This window comes from Haemaphysalis longicornis, unplaced genomic scaffold (genome assembly GCF_048455015.1).
Source record: "Haemaphysalis longicornis isolate Haplotype H1 unplaced genomic scaffold, Haemaphysalis longicornis Haplotype H1 scaffold_10, whole genome shotgun sequence".
Lineage (NCBI taxonomy): Eukaryota > Metazoa > Arthropoda > Arachnida > Ixodida > Ixodidae > Haemaphysalis > Haemaphysalis longicornis.
Window position 1 is genome coordinate 133,169,612 of NW_027526204.1, and position 23,787 is coordinate 133,193,398.

At 47.4% G+C, this 23,787-nt stretch overlaps 1 protein-coding gene across 1 annotated transcript; it reads right to left on the reverse strand.

The window, feature by feature from the left end:
• Positions 1 to 1,082: 1,082 nt before the first annotated feature.
• Positions 1,083 to 21,634, reverse strand: LOC144157966 (uncharacterized). The gene is made up of 2 exons (XM_077688671.1): positions 20,116 to 21,634; positions 1,083 to 2,135 (listed from the first exon to the last, which is right to left on the reverse strand). Exons 1-2 carry the CDS (start codon positions 21,387 to 21,389, stop codon positions 1,193 to 1,195), a joined length of 2,217 nt encoding a protein of 738 aa, XP_077544797.1. The 5' UTR covers positions 21,390 to 21,634; the 3' UTR covers positions 1,083 to 1,192.
• Positions 21,635 to 23,787: the final 2,153 nt, after the last annotated feature.

Genomic DNA, 23,787 nt, shown 5'->3' on the forward strand with positions numbered 1-23,787 from the left:
AGAACAATCAAGGGTTTTCAAGGACCCTTTACAAATTCCAGGACTTTCCAGGCTTTGAAATTTACACTTCTAAATTCAAGGGTTTTCAAGGACCTGTGCGAACCTTGTATACTACATGATACCTATGATAAGAAAAAATTAGCATACTACATGATCTAAAAAAAGTTATCTCCAATCTGCGCTGTAGAGGTGGTTGGACACCGAAACTGCAAGCGACACCCAGCAAAATTACCCACGGCGAAGTCGAATTGAATTTATGTTTTAGTTTATATTTTATATGGGTATTGAAATCACGTCGCCTGTTACAAGCGAATGTCGGTATCATTGTATGCTTCCCATTGTTAACCGTCTTATCATCCATCTCGTATTTGAATTCCCGCAACGACTTTGCCAACCAACCCTTTTCCGCTTCGAAATGATGTCTCTCCCTGCTTTGTATGCAGCCGATGTTGCCCCATTCCGGAGCAGCTTATGCCACCGTAATCTTTAACAGGAAACGCACGCTGCGTGCTTCGTGTTATTCACAGGAGCCCTATCATCCATCACGCCGCTTCGATGCTCGTTTTGTGGTTTTCTTTATTGAAACGAATGCTGAGCTGTCTGCCTGGTAAGCATACGAATTTTCGCCCAAGTTCTTTTTTTTTTTCTTGATAGTTTTTGCCCATGGAGATGAAACCGTTGTGAGGGTAGAGAAGTATACGGCTTTTCCGCAAAATGGTGACTGCCACAGCTCCTATGCTATCATGGTGGCCTAGAAACTGGTCTAGGAAAAGCTAAAGCTGCTGTTCACAAAAGCTGATCTCATGCTACAGGCACAATGTGCACGTTCAGTTATCTCTCTAGGATTCCTGCAAGCCGCACAAGATGCTGTCCGGCATACGTGTTTCTGGCTGCTACAGCACCTCCGCAACATCACCAGGTTGCCAGCCCCATGCGTCCACATAACTGCCTACTTTTGAAGAAAACACGCAAGCGGACAAAGGTACATTTGCAGGAAAATGAAGTGGTACATACGCACTCACAGCACTGCTATGGAATTCACACACTCATCATGGCTCACTGATAAATTTATTCGACATCCTTATAGTGAACACTGTCCAGATCTTTATATACATTGTAGTTATAATCTGAAGCACTCTGAAAGCACTAGCTAGGCTAGGCAAGAAGGGCTTCGCCCACATTGTTCAAACAGTCAGCCGTCGCGCACATCGGAGACCTTGAGGTACTCGGCGATGGCCTGCCAGCAGTCATCGTTTAGCGCATCCGCCTGCGTTCCAGTCCCGGGGAAGCACCTGACGGCGTCCTTCACCACCCCGGTCACAAACAGGAAGCGAGAGCGAATGAACCCATCGGCCAAATCCACGGCCGCCGCAGCCTCCTGTTCGGACTGGCCGGACACCTTGGCCACCTGCGACACCAGGGAAGAAGTCCAGCGGAGCGTCTCGAAAGCCTGGGCGCAGTGCTTGGTCACGTCGGCCTGCAGCACAAACTGCGCCGCCATGTTGAGGAGGGTAGTGTTGCGCCTGACGGCCTGATTGAGACGGAAGGCGGCGCGGTTTCTGGGCAGGGGGGCCTCGACGGTTGCGAACGAGGTGACCACCCTGTTCTGTGCCATGCCCTGCGACAGCACATTCAGTGGCCCGATTCTCAGGCAGCCACAGTGTAGGACGATCGTCGTTAGGGTTTTGTTCTGGGTCAGCATGCCGGCAAGGTACTGGGAAGAGCACAGCTCGATGTCCCGGGAGTAGATGATGAGCTCAGTGACCACTGCGTTGCGGATGAGGGCTTTGGAAATGCTGGAGACGAAGGATTCCTGACAACCGTTTACGTCCACCTCCAGAGTTTTGATGGACTGGTTGGTGGTTAGGGCTTGACACAGGGCGTCCGCCTCGTCATATTTGTGGTACAACCCTACAACCTCGAGTCTTTTGACCGTGGTGTTGCTTCCAAGGGCGTAAAAGAGCTCGCACACGAGTGCGGTAGAAAGCTCTCTGAGGATTCTAAGTCTGAGTACCGACGGCGACTGCGGCGCGAGCGACAGCGCCATAGTGAGTGGTGGCAGGTCCGGGTTGGCCCAGGGCACTACAACGCGGCCGTAGCACTCGGATCGGTTCAATAGGTCAGCCAGGCCCCTCCTGCATGATGTGACACAAATACATGAGCATGCACAACAGAGGAATAAGCGTCAGTGGTAATCACTAGAGGCCAGATCCTTAAGCAATAAAAAAGCGCGTATTAGGCACCGAAATTCGGCAAACAAAATAACTTTTTACGCCTCCAACATAGTAAATATAGGCATGATATAAATTTTTACAAAAATACAAATAATCTCAAATGAAGATGTGTCCGACCTGCACCTATCTACGACAGGAAAATGAGGAATGTTATTGTTTATGCATAGAGTTTCATACTATATTATACGCTATAGGGGATACTGGCGCTCGTGTCTGTGCGAGCTTCAACCCCCCAGTAGGCGGCCTGCAGGATGCATGATTTTCGAACTTGGCTTGACCCAGCCTTCATCTTGACTTGACTCAAAGTACTTTTTTTTTAAATACAAAAGCTTTAACTAATGTTGATTAGTGTATTAATTATTAATCGTGAAAGTAATTGTTCTTCCTGTTCAATTTTATATTGAAGTTTAGAAGAATTCTTCTACCAGACGGTAAGATATTTGGAAAGTGTGGAGCCGACGTTTAGGCCGATTAGGCGGCGAAGCGTCTGTTTTTTTTTTTTTTTGCGTGCGAGTCGGCGATGGGGTGCGGCTGAAGCAGGGAGGCTGTACTGCATTCCACAAGTTTGCATCGTCACTGGCAGCAACAGTGATTGTGCATGCGCCTTGTTCACTCCAATAATTACGGGCAGCTGACGACAGGAGGGCGCTCGTGACGTCACCGTTGTCGTCGCACTGCTTCCGGTCTGGACGCGCATGAGCTCGTGCGCACACCCAGTCCGGCCTTGATTCCCGCCACCACCGACCATGTCCCCGCGCCCGGGAAGCGCGACTCCAGTCCCAAAACCGTGACGTGAAAAACACGCCCGAGCAGCGCGCCCGCGCGTTGGCCACACTCACGGGAGCCCCTCCCGTCGTCGGCAGTTTAGGACCAGGAGAAGCAGGTGGTCGTCATGCCGATTGTGAAATGGTATCGTTCTGAGCTTTCTCGTGTGCGTAAACATTAAGATGAATTTAAAATATGTTACGCTGAACGGTTGCTGTTGAGACTGGCTGGGATGTGTATCTCCATACACAAAGGATATGGGTTGTGTATCTCCATACACAAAGGAAGCCAGTTAACATAGCTATATAAGCTCTGAAATTTCGCGTCAGTGCTCCTTTAAAGCCCACCGGCTGTGCAAACTTTAGGACGTACAGAAATCCGGCTCCTCGGTGGTAACTCGCCGCTAAGTTCTTCAATACAGGAATGATCTGCTAACGAAGGCATGCTACCTGCTCAACCGTTGCGTTGAAAATGCACTTGGATTTTAGCATGCTTCTAGAAACGAGGATGCGACTGCACACGTCTGAAGAAATCTGTGTGTACAGAACGCGAATGCTAATTTGGAATCACCGTGAAAAATTACGGGAACAACAACAACAAAAAAAACACCATCTCCAGATTTTCGGATTCATAATTGTGATCCTTTTTTTGTCACTGGGAATTACTTTCACATTCCACTACTGCAAGCTGTTGTTTTCGAGGAGTTTGTTGAACAAGGGGCTGGGTTAAACGCCATTGAGTTCTGAACAGTTAATAATGCCCGGTAACGAGAATAATGGTCTCAAACAGCCCTCATAAGTGAAATTAGAAGGTTAATAGTGTTCATATCGACACCGATTTTGAAAATGGACATTTAGAGGCATTTATAGATATTTAGGCACAAACACCAAAATACGCATTATTGCTCTTTCCAGCGACGCTAGTGACGCCGCGCGGAATTTGTCCGAAGCCGGGAGACGGTGATCGGCGGACCTGCCCCTACGGCGGAGGCGGCCGGCGGCATCCGTTCGGCCTCGCAGAAGTGAAAGAAAAATAGTAATCGCAAGTATAGTAATCTACAATGCTGTATAAATAATCAGAAAATATAGGCTGGTTCATATTCCCTGATCTCTCTTGAAGCTATAGAAGCTGAAGGTAAGTGCAAGAGTTTTGGGACTCATCGGTGTCTGCTGCGGAGAAAAACGGAAGTCTTTCGGACCCACCCATGCGTACGTGGTGCCTGAATTATTCTTCACTGAATTATGGCTGCCACATTTAATAGTTATTTGCTGTGAGGGCGCCGATTTTGTAGGCTTTTTGTATAAACTTGTGATCGTCTTTTTCGGATACTGTTTACATTCACTGCCGCATAATGTGTCAACCGACCTATGCTTATGTGTTGCTAAATTGGCTTAATTCGACTGCTTTCAAACATGTAAGCAGCAGAGGCTGTCCAATCCGCTTGTTTTTATTTTCAATAAAGAAACAAACGCAAACTTTCTCCACGCGAAGGCGAGGAGCAAATGTGGAGATGAGTTTATCGATTAATCACTGAAGATATAAATAATTATGTCGAAGAAAGATGTTTTAGCAATGACAATACTGTAGCTGGGTCTGGTAGTTCAAATGCGAGCTCTTGAATGCATTTGTTAGCCCCTGTTTTTCCTTGGTAATAAGATCGATGCACTTAAAAATCTTACCGGCAGTCAAATCAACATAGCGTAATTTCAGCCAGGAGATTTCTCTTATATTAGTTATCACAAGCAAAAAGTGCACGTGTAAAGTACTGCCTGTATTTTCATAAACGCTTCAATATCACACGCCAGTGTATACGTAGGCGTATAATACTTTTTTCATATAATGCTAACACATTCGTTTGTATACCACTTGATACGACGTAATGGGAGGCTAGTCTTCGCGGTTTTACTGCCCAGAGTCACAAGTAGGTTTTGCTACACCCAAGCAAAATACCGCAATACGCAGATATCGTCTGCGCATGGTGCATATGGGCTCCTGCTTAGTATGTACGCAGGGAAATGAACACGCCTAAAGTAAAACATACATTGCGATGACGTACACTGAAATGATGTTCCAAAACTTAGCATTGTCCCTTCTGTAGCAGGTTGTTTGCTTAATGAGGCGGGATTGTTCTCAAACGGCTTCCGTGCAGCCTTTGCCACGCACAGCGGCTTGCCTCGCCCGGAGCGCTTTTTACACTGCAGCAGACACCCTGAAACGAACTGAATGTTGTCTCGCAATCAGCACCGTATACCTTTCTTTATGTTTTACAAAAGTAGTTGTTTCAAGCGGAACTATGGGCTTTCAGGCCGCTACTGATGCTGCCGCGCTACCTGCTACGGGGCCCGATCACCTTCTCGTCCACCATAGAGTTAATACTACTGACTCTAGAGGAAAAGCTGCCCGGCCAGCCCGTGCATTGAAACCGTGCTACACCCGGGCGCTGACATGATGCCACCCTCACAGCGTTGCCCGCTGCCTTTTTGCCTACTAGAGTTGGCGGCAGTAGTCGGTATTCACCTAGTAACCAACGCATTCCATCATGGCAGCCACCGTTGCTGTCAGTGCGCCGTGAAAACTTTGCTGTGCAGAAACGTTATGTGAAGTTTTTCCTGTGGTAGGTAGCGAACTTTTGTGCCATGCTGCCGCGTTAGGTGCAGTTTTGCATTCTCCGCAACTGAGAAGGGTAGCGCGTAGATTAGCGGGTACTTCGTACTCTCGGAGAGGTAGCTTTTGCGGGTGCGTTAGGGGAGTTCGGTCGTCGCTTCGAAGTTGAGCGGTCGTGTTTTTTCGTGCTCCTGTGCTTCGGAGGGGCTTCATTTCGGCGGCCCGTTGCAAGCGCGGGCCGTTGGACATCGCCCGGTTTTCGCTCTGCTGGTGTGGGCGATCAAGTGCCAGCTCCCGCTCCCCCCCCCCCTTCCCAGTACCCGTCTCCAAAGCGGTCGGGACCGCCGCAGACTTCGCTCTTCGTCGCACCATGCTCGCCTCCGCGCTTCACTGTTCCCTTCGAGGTTTCTCGTCTCCCGGACGCAGCATTACGCCAGCCAACAGTGTTCGTGGTGTGTTGTGTGCGACGGAATCGACCACAGTGGAACTACTCTTCTTTACTCTTTCCTCACCTTTCTAATATTTACTTTTCTTTCTCCTATCCTATTTCCCCAACTATTCCCGCTTCCGGACTGTGTTAAATGCAGGTGAGCTCCCATGAGAGCTTAATAATATCCCCAGTCCATTTATTTTCCTGCTTCCTTCAAAAAGAAATCACTTCCCCCTGATTGCTTTTTTCCCGATTTCTTTCCTGGTGCCTTCCCCTGTATTCGCGCATGCGCTGTTTCTGCATATATCATTTCGTGTGTGCTAAAAGAGTTCAGTTGATATGCAGCGCTAGTCCTAGCTGTGTAGTCTTTTCTTTGTTGTCCCGTCTGTACAGCGCTATTTTAACATGTTTCACACGCCTCCTCTCCTCCTCTCCCCCCCCCCCCCTGTATGCGTCAGCTGATTGTTTTCGCAATCTATTGAGGCGCTCTTTACAACTACTTGCTGTTCTAGCGAATGGAAGTTCAAACTGGACAACGCTTCCAAGAAATGCATGTAAATGAAAATCGTATTTGTGACTGCACTTTATGCTAAACAAACATGCTTTCTGTGCCTGTTCCTGTGCCTGTCTACGAGGCCCCTGCAGCACGTGTGTCAACTTTTTTCTCCAGTTGAAATGCTTTTAGGTAGTGGCCCTTTCATTAGCTTAGATTCAATAACCGTGAAATACCCAAGCCTAATATTACTAAGTTATGTGCATCAAGAAACTCTCTCAAGAGATGTTCCGTTTTTCTAGGTACACTTAGAAGATTTGTCATTGATTGTATGCTTGGGGACGTCACACAAGGTACATGATTAATCTTGTCAGGTTACATTAGGTCGCAATAATTCTATCTAATAGCAGCTTAAATAGAATCTCGACAAAAGCAAACCAGAAACTAGAAGATATCATGTAGAACGCGCATTTCCATTCTGGGTTTGTGGAACTATATCTTTCAGTACTTCCAACTACAAAGAAAGTAGTGCAAGTGTTCATTAGTCGCTGCAGGGCTCTTTACCTTTTAAAATTTCATGCCCCCTCTCCCAGAATAAAGAAACAGGAAAATTGTGCGAGGAACTAACTATTTCCAGCAAAGCTATGGCAGGTTTAAAGCCAATTAGACAGGGTTAAAAGCCAAAAAACCTTTTTGAAGAAAAAACAATTTCATGATAAAAAACCTAAGCAATGGAGAAGAGGAGAAGAACGAAATAAACACAGAGGCAGCATAAAAGAGCAAAAAATGAACAAAGCAAATGCAATTCTACGAGGCAGTTAGTCACGAAAGCTTCCACGAAGGAGCAGACACTTCAGGAGAAATGTAAAAAAATTAGAAATTATGTACCCTATTTACATTATGTACACAGAAAATCAGACATATTTCAGTGGTTTTAGACAAGATGGAGCTGAAGTAGCCAAATCAGTTCTTGCCTTGAAGAAGCAGATTGCAGTGATTAAGAGAGAAAAACAGTCACAGGTGGTGTAGGGGTGTTACCAGCATGCAGCATCCTTCGTTTGCCCATTTTGTCATTTTGCCTGCTTCTTTTATGCCTATCTTTTTTTCGCCCATGGTGCTGTCTTTGTACTGGCCATTTCCATGCCATGTTTTTTTTTTCTACCGAATTTTTTATTCTTTATTTTATGCCAGTCCTTTCCTTTCCTTTCAAGTTTCCTGTTCCCATTTCCACATGTAGCACAGCCAGCTGGACAGTTCTTCTCCTTCTTTCCTTGGTTAACCTCCCTAGCTTTCTTCTACAGTTTCTTCCTTTCTTTGAAGTCGCAAATTCGGTCATCTTAGCCTTGCTCTTACCATCACAAACTTCCCTAGAGGTCTGGTGGTATTACTCGTGGTGAAATAAAATTAGTTGGATGAGAATTGCTTTTACATATGACCCTCTTGCTTTTTCTGTGTTTCTTTTTGCTTCTGATACACGGACTGATGGCATTGCGATGGCCCATTATTTTTGATGAAAATAAGAATGCTGATGACCACAATCTGAATGAGCATTAGCCAGAACTTTCATAATCAGCTACAGCATTACTGGAACCCAGCTTCGGTAATGCAACTTCGTCATCATCGTTGTTGCTGGGAGCACGCTGGAATGGAAGCGTGGAAATTCTACAAGGTCTGGTGTGGCACCTTTGCGGCCACCGGTTTGATGTTGGCATAAATGACAAGGCTGTGCTACACATATCGAATTCCTTAGTTCTATCGCGTATCGCATATCGCATTCCTTCCTTTTATCTAGTGTATACAGCTGAAGAACGTCTCCAGATGGCCCTGGCTGAACCGATACGTGCAAATGTAACTGTAGCAAATAATAAAATTGAGAGTTCAATTTATTGTCGGCTTTCTTAATGACTGCCATATGCAATGCACATTAAGTGTCTGAATACTCTATATTAGCGATTGATAGTCTCATGCTAGGCAGTCTGATTCACCTGCTATAGTTATGTTTGGCAGCTGTTTCAAAATTAACCACTATGATTGAACTAATGAGCAGCAATAACAATTTATAGGTGCACTCAAATTAATTTACTTTTCAAGGGAGACGTATATCCTTCGTCGACTTCGCCTTGCACAAAATACATGACGGTCCCATCGTGACCCAAGAAAGCGCATATGTGTGTTACCTCAACATGCTTCCTAGGCGGTTTCTGTTGACAGACAGATTTCCGGCCGAACCCGCAGGCATTTCAGGCAAAACCGCCTGCAGGCGGGGTGGTCCTGATAATTGGGCGGGAACAGAAGTGACCGTTTCCGTTCATTGGCGAAGGCACCCAGGGGAGGACAGAATAATTTTTCTTAACGCCCCACCACACGGGTGCCCATCTCACATGAACGAAGTTTACTCCTCCCCCACCTCCTCTGTGCAGGTATATACATTGGCCATATGAGAGTAGAGGTGAAAGTAGACGTAATAAAATAACGTCGCTGATCCACCGGGTTTAAGAAATGTGTCGTGCAAAGCATCAAATATATTCTCGAAAATTTCAGATTGCGTGTTTCAGCGATCGAAGGAGCATGCACCAATCGCACACACGCACACAGGAGATTTCTGCACCTACATTCGGGATTACCTTTCGGCTTCGCCTTGTCCTCCTCTAGAAAACCACCTTATCGTGCAAATAAAGTTACCATTATTATTATTAGTTGGCGGTTGTTTTATCTCTGACTCAAGTAAAACACCGTTCAGTGAAAGTATAACAGCACCCGTAAACAAGAGCCTAGTTATACGCTATATAGGCATGGTAAAATGGTTCGTACATTTGTTTGTTTCTAATTTACGAATCATATACGATTAAAAGGAGCCGATCTGCCCAGACATGTTTCGCGTAACATGATATGACCGGCTGACGGCGAGTTCAAATCGGCAGCAGCCACTACGGACATGTAGAGAAGGTGTCCTTGAAGATAGGCGGCGGCGGCTTTATTCCGTATCGTCGGCAGTCTTCGCAAGCTTGTCTTCGCAAGCAACGAAGTGACACAGCAGACAGTAAGGCGTGTTGGAGTGAACCTTTGTAAATTAGCACCACACGACTGACGCTCCTCACAATATACCGAAACTGAATTTGGCGCCTCATCCCGACATCTTTTTGCTTATAATTTCATTTATTTTTGTTCGTCAAGCATGAATACTTCAATAAAACTAATAAAAAACATACAAAATCGTAAAGAAACTCAGTTATTGCCATAAAAGTTGCCTAATTTTAGCTTAGGGCCCTAAATTTGTGCCTCATTTTTAAGAAAAATTGTTAGCCATATCTTCAACTACTGATCTGGCAACTACAGCGTGGCATCATGGCGGAATTCACGTTTAGACACATTTTTGAGCCAGCTTTACCCGCCTGTCGTCCACTATTGCCGTTTTCCGAAGCGCCACCTGTAGGGGCTGGAAAGAGCGGATATAGAAACATCATAAAAGTTCTTCTCAACCTCTAATTCATGCTCATACTATATCAATTTGGAGTGATAGGAGCGCAAGGAGCAAAATAGGCATTTGCCTAAAATCCAGCCTCTAGTAATCACAAACCATTACAAATTGCCACAAGGAAATATAATGATTGATCGTGGCCCGTGGGGTTTAATTCGCCGACGCCAAACAGGCGATGAGCGCGCCTCATCGCCTGTTTGGCGTCGGCGAATTAAACCCCACGGGCCACGATCAATCATTATATTTCCTTGTGGCAATTTATAATGGTTTGTGATTACTAGAGGCTGGATTTTAGGCAAATGCCTATTTTGCTCCTTGCGCTCGCGCCTCATCGCCTGTAATCTTTAATGCGCACCGAAATCTCGAATACACAAGTGTTCTTGCTTTTCGCCTCCATCAGAAAAGTGGCCGCCGCGGCCGGGAATCGAACCCGCGTCCTTGGCCTCAGCAGCACAACGCCATAGCCACTGAGCCACTGCGGCGGGTTGCAAGGAGAAATAAATGGAGGCCAAGATTTTTTAGTAGAGGTTACTTCATGCCAGCGCACTGGTCAAAGCAGTAGGGGCTACAGCAAACAGCACATGTGCAGCATTGCACAATATTTCTTAGAAATTCTACCTACCATAACACTTCATTTTTACCTCATTTAAAAAGGGACATTGAAGTGAATCTGTCACACTTCTGTTTTGTTTGCATCGAGTAGACTGGCTTAAATGAACACTTTTCATCATTTATCCAGTCTATAAAGCAGTATTTAATTTTTACAGCCCGAAAGGAAAATGCCATGTGACATTTGCGGCATTTGAAACAACTACAGCAGATTATTTATATTCGTCCCACACTGTCGTTGAACGATGTCTTAAAGGGGCACTGACACAAAAATTTTGCATCTTGTTTTTTTTGTTGCGATAAATAGCTAGTGACCTATTTATAACCCGTAGAAACCTCATTTGCTTCAGCGTGCGACGGTTGTTTAATTAGAGGCATTTTAAATGCGGCCAGTCGCAGTTTCGGTTTCAGCGAGTGCCGCGAAACGATGGATTTTGTGGATTTTGTGTGAACAAAGCTGACCACGTGACCGTCGGAGGGATATCACAGAGCAGAGCCGCCGTAGCACTGTTGAATCCGCATAGACGACAGTTTCTGCGAATGCCCCCGCGTACTGATCTCGTGAGGCGCTTAATTAAAAAGCGATCGTGGATGTGACACAGGCGCTGCGAGTGCAAATGCTACCGCGGCTAAAGAACGACGCGCGACGCTCGAGACGGTGGGTGGCAAAACGCACGCTGGGAGCAGCCGGCCGGTCTGCCTACAGGTCCGCCTGTGTTTGGCTTAGCACTGCGGCGGATATTCGAGTGCCGTTCTCGTAAGCGGTGCAGATGACAATTTTTAATGCAACCCGCCATCGCATCATTAACTCCTTTCTCATGTAAGCCACCATGGTCGGGACTTGGGGACAATTTCGTGCAGCAGTAACAAGCTATCACGCGAGCTACCTGCGCCGGCCTTGGCCACTTCGCGGCCGTGGCCGCCGCCGCCTGCACAGCGACCGCGCGGCTAGCTCAGTGGGCTTTTCGTGCCTCCGGCGCGTTTTCGCGTCCAATGTAAATCAAAAGTAATAGAAACAGAGTGCCTGGAATCGCTGTAGAACTTTGGTAGCGGCCAGCTGCCCCGTGAGCTGACGAAATCACGGCGCCTCCGCCGCCAACGATCGGGTCGTTCGTTCTCGAGAGCAGAAGCTCCGCCCTCCGGCCCTCCGATTGGAGCGCCGAGCCGGGTGAGCCGGCGAAAAACGTCGGCAGTGCGGAAGCGGCAAACACAAACTCGTGACGTGTATGGATGTTGTTTATTTACACGATATCCTCGGGATGTCGATTGCGCATGGTCCTCTGCTGGCTGCTCGATTGCGTTTCGCACACTTCAAGATTGATTTTAAGTATGTTCTAGGCTGTATTCGCCGCTGATAGTTTGAAGATGATGTATATGTGTTCCCACCAATCTACCTCCGAAGTTATCTCGCCTTCAAAATTTTGTGTCAGTGCCCCTTTAAGATTGGAGTTAAAACTAGTTTCGATTTAGGTTCCGAGCAGCATGCTCGGAACTCAACATTACTGCTGGTTGGCCAGGCCATTTGAATATCTCAGGAATCGGCATACCACACTTCCACAATGTTGTCGCCCGTTCAATGAATCAGATAATCTTGCCAGCTACGCTTAGAATGGTAATTAACGTTCACTAGCTGAGGCTAATGCAGTGGCTGAACGCCCTCCGCATCATCGGAGAAGCTCAGCTACTTCGCCCTCACTTCCCCAAAGATTGCCTGGCACCAGGTAGACAGTCGGCTGATTCAGCAACGTGCCTGCAAGCTGTCGGTGTTTATGCCAATACAATGCATTCCGCAGCATTCGAGACCTCGCCTGCGCATCAGCATCAGTCTGCACACAGTCGGCCAACTTGCTCTCAGAGCAATGAAGGTTGCAATGCAAAATGGCCAATGCAGTATTGAGAACATTACCTAAAGAAAGAAAATTAACACAAGGAAAAAAAAAAGAAAAAGAAAAATCCCAACAGCATACCTGCCAGGTTTGCCGGGACGGCATTAGGGAGATCTGAAGGGGGGATTGGTAGCAACAGAATGTAACATTACACATGCTTATTTATTTTTGCTACAATGAAGCAGGAACCGAACTATTTCGTTCAAACTACTAAAATGATGTCGCCGTTGTCCGAACATTCTGCCAATGCTCTCGAGCGTAACAATAGAGAATTTTAGCAGTCCGTCCGTTCCGCTGCTTACGTTGTTACCGGGTTGACCGGGACCCGTCTGCACCTGCGCGCGTGGAAGGGCGAGGAGGCGCATACATGGCGAAGGCAGGCAGGCGGAACTAATCCCCCTACCGCGACGAATGCACAAGTGCCCAGACGGGTCCCGGTCAGCCCGGTAACTCAGCACACGACGGAACGGACGGACTGCTAAAACTCTCTAATGATTGCCCTTGTGACGCTTCGCCAAAAGAACTTGACCGGGGATTGTCAGACATAGATGCTCCAAACTGGGTGCGATTTTTCTTCCATGCCCAACAGCTTCTCGCATCAATCAATGCAGTGGTTCCGACCGGTTCAACCTGTACGCATTGCCAACTACGCTTTTTAAGCTCTTCAATGATAACGATGTCAAGTGGTGTAAGATTGGATTGGATTGTTAGGTATACTATTCGCCGCGAGCTCGACATGTAGGTGGCGACAGCGTCGCGCTGCTAGTGTGGATGCTCCGCTGAGCGGCCCGTAAGAATGCACACTGTGGGCGCGCTTCGTGCCTTTTCCCCGCCGTATGTGCGCACGAAAGGCGCAAACAAGAGTGGTATGCTGTAGTTCGGTTCCTCAACGTTCAATGCATAGCATGGAAGCGGCAGTAAGTCTTCATTACTATGCCAAAAAAGCGACTACCCGTCGGAAATCTCAGAATGGCCGTAATAGTGACAATGAACTTGTACGCCGTGGCTCGTAGCAAGCTCGATCTTTACAGACTATGGCTTTGAACCCTTATTAAAAGCATCAACAGAAACAAATCATGAAGCCTCGATCTCTGAAATTCAGTTTACAACGGCAAACTCAATCGCTTTCACTGGTAGCATGACGCATTCTTGCATTTGTGAGATGCCCTGACAAGGTAACACCACCTACCTGCCCCGAAATTCTTTCTAAGAGCTTACGATATTTTTTGTGTGTTCAAAAACATCACATTACTGAATTTTGTTCAGCGCAGAGATATAAATGTAACCACTCTAACGGGTCTTTTAAATCAAAGTTTAACGACTCTGAAGGAAGGTTTGATGAATAACGGTTTCGGACCACTTATTTACGGCTTTCGTCGCAAGTGAATGTGCGAATTGAATTGTCAACGCACGCACTACAATCAACATCTCATGTTTAGCTAGGTTTTCGCAAAGTGACAAGCAGGTTTACGGTGTGCAAACCAAGGTTCTGGGGCCTCACAGTTAGCCCAAATTTTCTGTTACGGATGCTCTGTTGACCATTTCCGTTCCTTTTAAAATCTAACAAGTGCCTGCAACAGCGAGATGTGTTTGCATTCTTGCGTATAAGGTCGCTTACGAACCCTAAAGATGGCAATAAATGAAGTTGCGCTGTTGCAGATGTAGTAAAACATTTCCTTTTTATTTCTAGTTGCGAATAAGCGCAACGGGTTCCCGGTAACTACTTTGTTTTGTAAACTGAATGTCGCCTTTGTCTTGGCATTTAATTCTTGATTGGTTAAAAAATGAAATTCTGTGCATTTAGTTTTTTTTTCGGGAAAGGGGGGGGGGGGGGGGTGGTCCTGCCAACGTTGCAAGAGCAGCGAGAAAAGAACGCATGTAACGCGAAAAGCCAAACTATGGTTATCAGTATTACTTACAATCGAAACTACACTAGGCGTCGTGTTCTGTAGCGGTGAAAAAGCAGTACGTATTTTCAAAACTGATTAACCCCCTTTGGTCCGGGATTGTCCAGGAATTGTGGCTCGCCTTTTTCAAAATTGTATTGAAAGCAAGCATTGTGGGAAAAAATTTAAAAAAACCAGTGAGTCATGGCACACACCCCTCACATGTGGGCAACAACGTGCATTAAAATTACGCGTTTTCTCCTCTTTCGTTAAACTTAGGTCACCTTAAGAGGTTAAGACGTGACCATATTAGGCATTTGAAATGCCACATGACAGACGCAGACTCACAACTGCATAATTTTACCGAAAAATCCCCCCTAAATACTCTTGCGCATCCATAGAAACGTATTTTAAATAATACGTAAAATTAGCAACTCGATACAGTTGAATAAATGTTTATTCCTCCTCTTCAGTATAAACGACTGTCCAAAAATGGTATTTATTTTAGAAAAGGTACGGAGAATTCGATCACACAGGCGCTTGCGGGTGTAAAATACGTGTCCGGTAATGTATGGGCGATAGCGCACGGGTCGTGTGCAGTGTAAATGTTTTCGTTTGTTTCTTCTTTCTATAAGGACACAGCGCAATTTTACAAGGGTGTGGAATTTGCACGCGTATGCACAGGTCTTGTCGCTTCTTACCCGTTTCGCGTACTAAACTTTTATCCTTTAAATAATCACCACGCCACCTTCAAAAAGCACCCTTCGACGTTCCCGAAACGGCAGACGACTGCACTCAACAATAAGAAAAGTGCAATGTGTGGAAGCAATGTTTATAACACGTTGCACACTCAAGCGGTGACCAGGGCGAAGATGTTTCGTGGAATTAAACCAGCGCATTAACCCGCAACGCCCGCTGATTGTTGCGTTTCTAGAGGAAATGCGCAAGCAGAGGTAACTATGTCATTATTTACTGCAAAAAGAGCACACATATTGGTTGTTTTGTCGTGTGCAGCACGCGTCTTGCGCCGCACGCAACGTGAAAAAGCAGACGACGCGAGAGAGCCATCCACACTAGGAGCGGTTCGTCCCGCCGCCGCCAGGGGCCGACTGTGTTCGCGCTCGGGGCGAATAGCTTCAGCGCAACGAGTCCAGACGAAGAGAAAGATTTGGCCAAACACGGGTGCGTTTTCAGGACATTTACGTTTTGACCGTACAATCGTACAAAACAGTCATAACTCGGAAGTCTCCCGGACAAATCGGGAAACCTGGCAGGTATGCAACAGGGATTCGAACCTGCTCACTACGTCTGGCGATTACGATCCTCCCTAATGTGATATTTGGGCACAGCAGAAGTGCGCTGAGGCAGCACTCACTCGTGGGTTCTCTCGACGGCATCGATGATGAGCCTCTGCGTCAGCGGCGCGAAGTGTGTCTCAGGAAGGGACCGCGAACTGCGTCTTATACCCGTCATACGGGCAACTTCAATCCGGATTTCAGTCAAGTGCGATTGACTTTTCGAGCTCGCTCGACGCATCGCCGCAGCTACACGGCACGTTTAAATCCCAATTGAGAAGTTGCACCGGTTGCACTCATGTACGCCAGATGGCGCCACAAATGTACTTTGCGGCTGGCACCTGGTAACTTTGCGCGGTCGTAGGTATACGTAACTTATAATGCTATCGCCCGTTTCTTTGAGTCAAGTTATTTGATACAACCTGTGGCCTTACTTAAAGTTGTGACCTTCTGTGCCATTACCCAGCGGGGACGAGAGTAACACTGCTTTCATCCAATCATGCTTGAAACCCTCAATCGCGCTTGGGCAACCAGGATCCAAGTGGGATCAGGCTCGATCACGATCGAAAGTGCCCGTGTGGCAAGGGTATTTATTAAGCGAATGCACATCATAGTCGTACGCCCGTCGCGCGCCTCGTGAGGGCACAGCATACTGCCCCTCCCCTCCCCCAACGCACTTTTTCGGAGAGCGCTGGCTCGCACCACCACAGCAAACCGCCCTCCCTTCCTGATTTCACGACACTCTCCTCCTTTGCTTTCTTTCATCGTTCGCTTTTTCTTCCACTCGTCGGTCTTGCCATCATCCACTCGGTCACGCTGACAACACGGCTCAGCCCAGACACGGCCGCCAAAGGGCCTGCACCCTTTGTGCGCTTGTGTGGACCTACTTTAACTTTATCGACTTTACTAAACCTGCCATAGAACACAAGCTAACAAACTAAAGGCACATTCTTATGGGCACAAATGTTGTCGTGGCTTGGTTTTAATGCAGCAAACAAATTGTGACTACCCATGCCAAGCCAAGGCTGCAAGAGTAAGCATCACAGAAAATGTCATAGGAAATCGGCAAGGAGAACGTAGAGGAGGGCAGCACTCTTGAATCGATTTTTCTGCTAAACAAAGTCGCATAAATGCACCCAGAGTGATCTAAACATGGTCTCGGGACTGCAGACTCCAATTTGCTCAAGTAATCCCACAATGTTTACAAATCACTTCAGTGTTCCTTTAACCAAAGTGTTGCTGACGGCACTGCAGCTCGCAGTACCACGTCTGGTGTTATGCTGATGTCGCTTGTTGTGCATTTAGGTGCTTTAGGTACAGCGCCCGGTTTAAGACGGGCAGCATGTGAGCATGCACAGCCCATTCAACTCAATTGCCATCTCTTTTCTCGCTTTGCCATTCACACCGGCTTCAGCACCTTGCTTCACCACGAGAAACACTGTTAGCGGTGTCGGGCCCAGGGAATCGAAAGATCTGATTACCTGTCGCAGCACGTGCTGCACAAATTTTTCTTGTGCAATTACCTTCGGTGAGTAAACAATCACGGTGTCATTGTCTTGCCATTTTGATGTGTGTGTATCATGTGCACCAGTTGAATTTTGGCGTAGGGCTTGGCTGCTATTTTCCGAGTTCCGCCTTATTCCTTTTACAAACGAGAGCCCGTTGACATAACCTGTCAATAACATTCCCATTGGTCGAGTGTAGCCAGAAACCTCACATCGAAATTCCCACTGGGAGTGAACCCATGTATGTGCTGCCCGGACGTCCGCACTGGCTGCTGACACAGCCTCCTGTATAAGGAGGCTATGGCTGACAGCATTCGTCACAGGTGCATGGTCAATTCATTACTACTGGTAGTGACGTCAACCCACCCGCCCGCATACGTCCTTTTATAACTCAACGAGAAGTTACACTCGCACATTCTCACACCGTAAGACACAGCTTAGGTCATCCTGCAACTTCGTCTTTTTTATTTGGTCCAGTTATGTATACCACACTTCTTGAATTTTTTCAAAATTTCCGCTACATGTTCAGGGAAATATACAAGAGAGTTTGAAGATGCAACTGCAATACAAGAGTTTTGCTTTGTTTCATTTAGTCGAAAACCGCAACAACAATCCTCATGTTCCCGCGTTAATAAGTATGAGTTAATGACAGCTAGTACAATGCAGAGAGCTCTATGGCTTTAGCTAAACGGAAGTAAGCAGCCAAGCCCTGCACAGAAAGTCCAGCACCGTTGCACGCGATAGACATGCAACGCATTGGCAGGACGACGAGGCAATGATTGGATGTGCACCAAAAATAATGCACGCGAAAAATTTGTACAGTGCATATTGAACCGGGCTATCTCATCTTTTGTTTAACGTCCCAGCTCTGCAGACAGCGCTTCTTAAAGAGGCCATGCTGACAAAAAAAGCTTAGTTCCTACAAAACACTGCCTCGTTAAAATCATACGGACACCACTTTTAACGCAAACTTCACTCAAATAAGCTACATAATTAGGAAAAAAGAGAACGGCCATGCGACTCACTAGCTCGTTTCCCACGTAATGTGCACAGCTGTGTGATTGGCTGAGGCTGGCAAAAGCAAACGCAAGTTAGGCAGGGATTATAAGCGTGCAGAGCAAGCTATTTTTGCTTAAATGTAATGAATATTCATTTTATAGCAGTAAGAATGGTGGGGTAAACAATGGAAGTTACAGAAGTAGTACACATAAACATTCGTAACTTCCGTTGGTTACCCCACCATTCTTACTGCTATAAAATGAATGTTCATTACATTTAAGCAAAAATAGCTTGTTCTGCACACTTATATTCCTTGCCTAAATTGCGTTTTCCTAACATATAAGTAAACATAGAAGTACCAGTGCGTACTGCAGTTGGTACAGCGTGCACTATGCTTGTTATAGCTGCACAGCAGTCCGGTACTTTGGGGTTCTCACACACAACACTGGCCGATCGGAGTAAGCAACATGTCATACGTTACCCTATTTGTCGAGCATACCCATTGTTTCATGAAACGATTACTATCAACTGCAGCAAAACCAAGCCAGGTGCAAATACGGTCAGAAACAAAGCAAAGGCGGCCAACAATCGTGCACGGTATGGTGGCACCATTTAGGAGGACTGATGGCAAAAAAGAAGTTGAGCAGTCCGTTGCAGGCTAAAAAAGCGTACTAACATTCGCTTGAAGACCTGTCCTTGTTACGTCATTGCAGATGCCACGGAAATTGGAATACACGATTTGGTGGGAGAATCAAAATTTTAACTTAAATTGATTAATTTCTCAGGGATTATATAGAGCATCGTTTGCTGCTGACAAGCACAGGGGAGCACAGGCTAAAAGCGTGATTCCCGACTAGGGCCTCCGCTCGAGGTGTCAAATAATGTGTGGGTACAATGTAGTATATTGCACACTTCAGTCGTGTGACATTTTGTCGACATGAGCCCTTTAATGTGAAAGTATGCGCCGAAACCAAGGCATAGGGTGGAGAGAGAAGAGAGATGGCAACAGCATTGATCGAGCGGCACATACTCACCTGCCGCTGGTCTAAAAACAGGTGCTATCAGCAGATGTCGCCCATGCAGTCGGGAGCAGTCCGCTCGGCAAGCATTTTGCCGACTGTACACACTATAAAACAGCTTTAATGCAGTGCTCATGGAAATTTCAGCGAACAGATGCGAGTGGTACAGGGATTAGGTAATCAGCTTCTTACTTTGTTTGTCAAGTGGAGTACGAGGTGAGCAGCACCTGAATGTAATGGCATGAGAGGCATGAAAAACTTCTCCAACTGTCTGGAACTGCCTCGGGGGAGCTTTGGCAGCCAGAAAGTGAGGATGGTATGATAACTTGCAGCGTATGCGCTGGAGTAATGTGATGCCACTGCTGCCACGCCACCAAGTTCCTACCATTGAAATCAAACATATTGGGAGAGAACAGTTATGATGACCATTTATTCAGGCGCTCGGGTGAAGCAACAGCCCCAAACGGTGGTGATGATTATGTACAAGGGATGATGATTACAGGAGTGATAGCAGTTAGTACTGATGATAATGTACATGTGATGAAGTACTATATGGTTCGAAACACTGGCAGCGTGGTCAGACGGGCTTACAATATTTGTACATTTTGACGAACACAATATCCTTCTAGAAATGAAATTGGCGGCTCTGAAGCATTAAAAATGACCTAAAACTCTCCTACAAGTAGCCCATTAGAAGAGAGCATGTTACTGTGACTAAGCGGTTAACATAAAGGACAGCAGCCTCACAGAGCAAATCGACATGCGATAGCGTCCGCTAGAGGGGCAAAGAGAAGGAAGAGGCATCGAGACCAGCCACACAGAAGCAGAACGAAGTAACGACCACTAAAGGATGAATACTGGACTAGCAAGTGGCGTAACTCGCCTAATGCAAAGTAAATTTCAAAAGCGTACCTTTCTCCTTCTGTGGCTTTGCTCATTCCCAAGAAGACGGTCTTCAGCGTCTTGTTTTTTTCCAGTGCAGCACAGAATGCCGCAACACCCTGGATGCCGACCTCGTTCCCAGACATGTCCAGCGTCTCGAGGGTGCTGTTCTCCACAATCGCGTTGGCCAGTTCCGCGGCTTCTGCGTTGTACACATGGCATCGCCGCAACTCCACCCCGCGAAGCGCCTTGTTGCGACGGAGGAGATTGGCCAGTCCGGTGATGTTTGGGGCCAGCATGAAGCATCTAAACAGGTCCAGGTGCCTCAGCGTTGTATTGGTTTCCAGGGCCTCGAAGACTGGGACCAGGGGCGTCTGGTACACTGTCAACCTCAGCTCCTCGAGCGACGTGTGGTCCTTCAGGGCTGCCGCGATGGGGCCGCAATAATCGCCGAGTCTCCAGCCTCTGCTCCAGCGAAGGGAGAGCTTCTTCAGCAACCGGGCCGCCCGCACCACCCGCCCCATCGCCTTCACGTTGCGACGGTTCAGGACGTTTCTGTCGAACGAGAGCTCGGTCAGCGCCTTGCAGCCGATGAGAGCGGACAGGAGTGTTGCCGTGCTGCGCTGCGACAGTTCGTTGTCTTCGAAGCCGACCTTGACCAGGTGACCCTTGTTGCGGCGCAGGAGGGCAGCGATGCTCGACGCGAGCACGGGGGTAACGTCGAGCTTGAGGAACTCGCAGCTCGCGAGCGTCGCTAAGGACTCCAGTCCTTCGGAGACCTTCCGGTCCGCCTTGAACAGCTTTGACCCACCCTGGAGCTTGAGGTGGCGCAGGTTGGCGCTCGAGCCCAGGGCCAGCTTCAGCGAGTACGCTGGAATCTGAGAAATGAAGTTATGTTGCAGACATATCGTCTGCACGCACCGATGCTGCTTGGGTAGCCACGAGAAGACGAATACGCCGTCGTAACGGGCGTTATCGTCCTCGAGGTCTTTGTTGTCGACGTTGATGGAGCGAAGAGCAAGCTCTCCGGGTCCCGACATGGCGAGTTCGAGGCTCAGCGGAGCCAGGAGTCTGTTCCACGGGGTCGTGTTCCGGCACAGCCAACAAGTGCGCCCAGCGGCGTCGGTGCAGGCATCGTCGAGACCGACACCTTTGGATGCCAAGAATTTTCGTACTTCACCGATGCGGTGACTGAAGCAGCAATTGTTCCAATTTTCAGAGTTTTGAGTTCGCTGATCTGTAACGCAACCGTTTACAGTCCCTGCAGCAGGGGTACGTTGGCTGTCGGACTCTATGGCTACCATGGCTGCCTCGGAGCTATCGCAATGGCCTAGCGAGTAAACCCCCAAGGACGCCGTTGTTTACTTCCTTGAGACCATATCGACGTCGTAGATATGGCACAACCGGCGCAACTTCCACTGTGCCTTCCCGTCACCTTGTCGAATTTGGTCTAAAAAATGACGACACAAGCGGCCACCGAAGTTAGAACACTCAGAAATAATCGAATCACATGTGTTCACGCCGTCCATCAAGTCGACCACACAAAAGAACCGCGCAAGAGCGTAAACACGGAACAAAGAAGTGCACCAGCGTTCAGCAGAAAACTGTCTTGCGTAATGTAAAAAGTGTAATAATAGACATTTTTATTGAAATAAAAATATATTTGGCACAGATATGTAATTGATAAAATAATAATAATAATATAATAATAATAACAAGAAGAAGAACAAGAATTAGGAGGAGGGGGATGAAGGTCACTGTTGCACGAACAAAGGCGAAAGGCTGCGTCTGCTGCAACCATGGCTGCAACCCATAGAGTTTCATACTAATATGAAACTCTATGCTGCAACCCGGGGACCCGGGGCTTACGAGCCGATTCCCCCCGAACTGGACCTGACGTTCAGGAACGGTGGACGAGCCCTACTGCGCATGCGCCAACTAGACATCAAAAAACAAAGAAAGCGACTTTTTTTTTTTTTGCCCGACGTGACGTCATAGTTTTAAAAAATGGCACCTGTTGTACGGTTACCTTGCTGCGATCTTCTCGCCGTGATTTTTGTCTGCCGTTGCAGCGGCGCATAGGTTTGTGTGTGAAGGCACTCTTGAAGAACTTCTGGAGAACACTCACGGTGGTGTGCAGCGTGTGATCGGGACGCTGAGTGTGTGCGACTGCCTAATCTTCGCGTAGTACGTTGCGACGGTGACCACGGGCGCCCTGCATCAGTTCTGCCGCCTCGATTTCCGAGAGTGATGAGTGCGCTCGCGACAAGCTTCTTCGCTGCATTTCATTAGAGCACCGTGTTGAGGCCGCTGGGCGTTTCGTCTCCGACGTGCGAGTGCGCGTATGCCTTCAACTTCAAACGGCGGTGCTATTATGGCCAGCCGCGAACGATCGTTCGCACGAAACTCTTGTCGCTCACCACACGGTCATTGTCTAAGTAATATCAAGACTATTGCGACCGACAAAGGTGATTCCTACGCGTCGCTTTGGTTCGTCGAACCCCGTGTCTTGTAATCGCTGCGTGCTGTCATAAGCTCCGGGTATTCAGGAGGTCATGGTGCTGCTGCATATTCTCGCTAAAACATTGCAGAGGACTCTTGGCGCGCAGAAATGAAAAGTTTGTAATTATCCACGTTAGTTTCGTTGGTCTCCAGAGGGTTGCTTTCCTGACGAGCGTATTAATGCCTATGTCGCGGTATGGGAGCCGTACAAATGCGTTGACGGATGTGGAGGGGCACACTTTGTAACTGTTCTTAGGGCGCTGGATATACGAGGAGCTCAAGGGTGTTTCGTCTGGTAGGTGGTTGAGGCGGGGGGTTTGGGGGTAATGGTAAGCTTCGTGCAGTTTATCTAAGGTATTATGTACTTCCAGTTCGACCAACTTGCACGTGGGTGTCGAGAGGGCACCGTTCGGTCGGTGAAAATAATTATTTCGCCCCCCACCATATTTGGTGCCCGTTTGTGCTTCTGCTATCAGCCTTCGTCGTGTTCTGCTTGATCCTACACAGTCACAAAGCTTGATAACCGTAGCGGGCCCCGCACGACATGCGGCAGTGGGCCAAATTAACATTCTCAAATGCTATTTACACAGAAACGTTGGACACCAATTCTTGTAACTTGTTCCTACTGTGACTACACAGCCCTTTCACCATGATGCACAGCATGTACTGAAAGTCACATGCTTTGTTGTTCGTATTTCAATGTATCTTGATCGTACATAGGGCAGACAAGGCACTGCTCTAACAGGCGGTGGTGGGAGCATCCCGCATTGCTGACGACTGGAACAGAAACCGATTTTGTGCTCCACTCCAAGACCCAATGTACGCCAGGTGGCTGCATGCCAGAATTTGATACGACGAGAGTGCTGAAGTTGTATGGCACAAAACAGGAACGAGAAATCTTTGAGGCCTATGTGATAAAGATGGGAGACAGATGCACTATAGATTACTGAATAATTAGTGTGAAGTGTGCAGCAGCTGTAATTGCTTTTTACATGTGGTGTTAAAGCAGTGTCACATGAGGGTTTTGTTTACATTGTATTCACTCTTATAGGGAAATGAAGCTTTGTTGATGAAGCTCATTCCTGTCTCTATCCTTTCCTTGAGTCATGCCTGACATTTGACCAAAATTTCCACGAAGTCTCAACTAGCCTGCGTAGCCACCTTCATTCAGTTCACTGTTCTGTTCTGATGCATATTTAA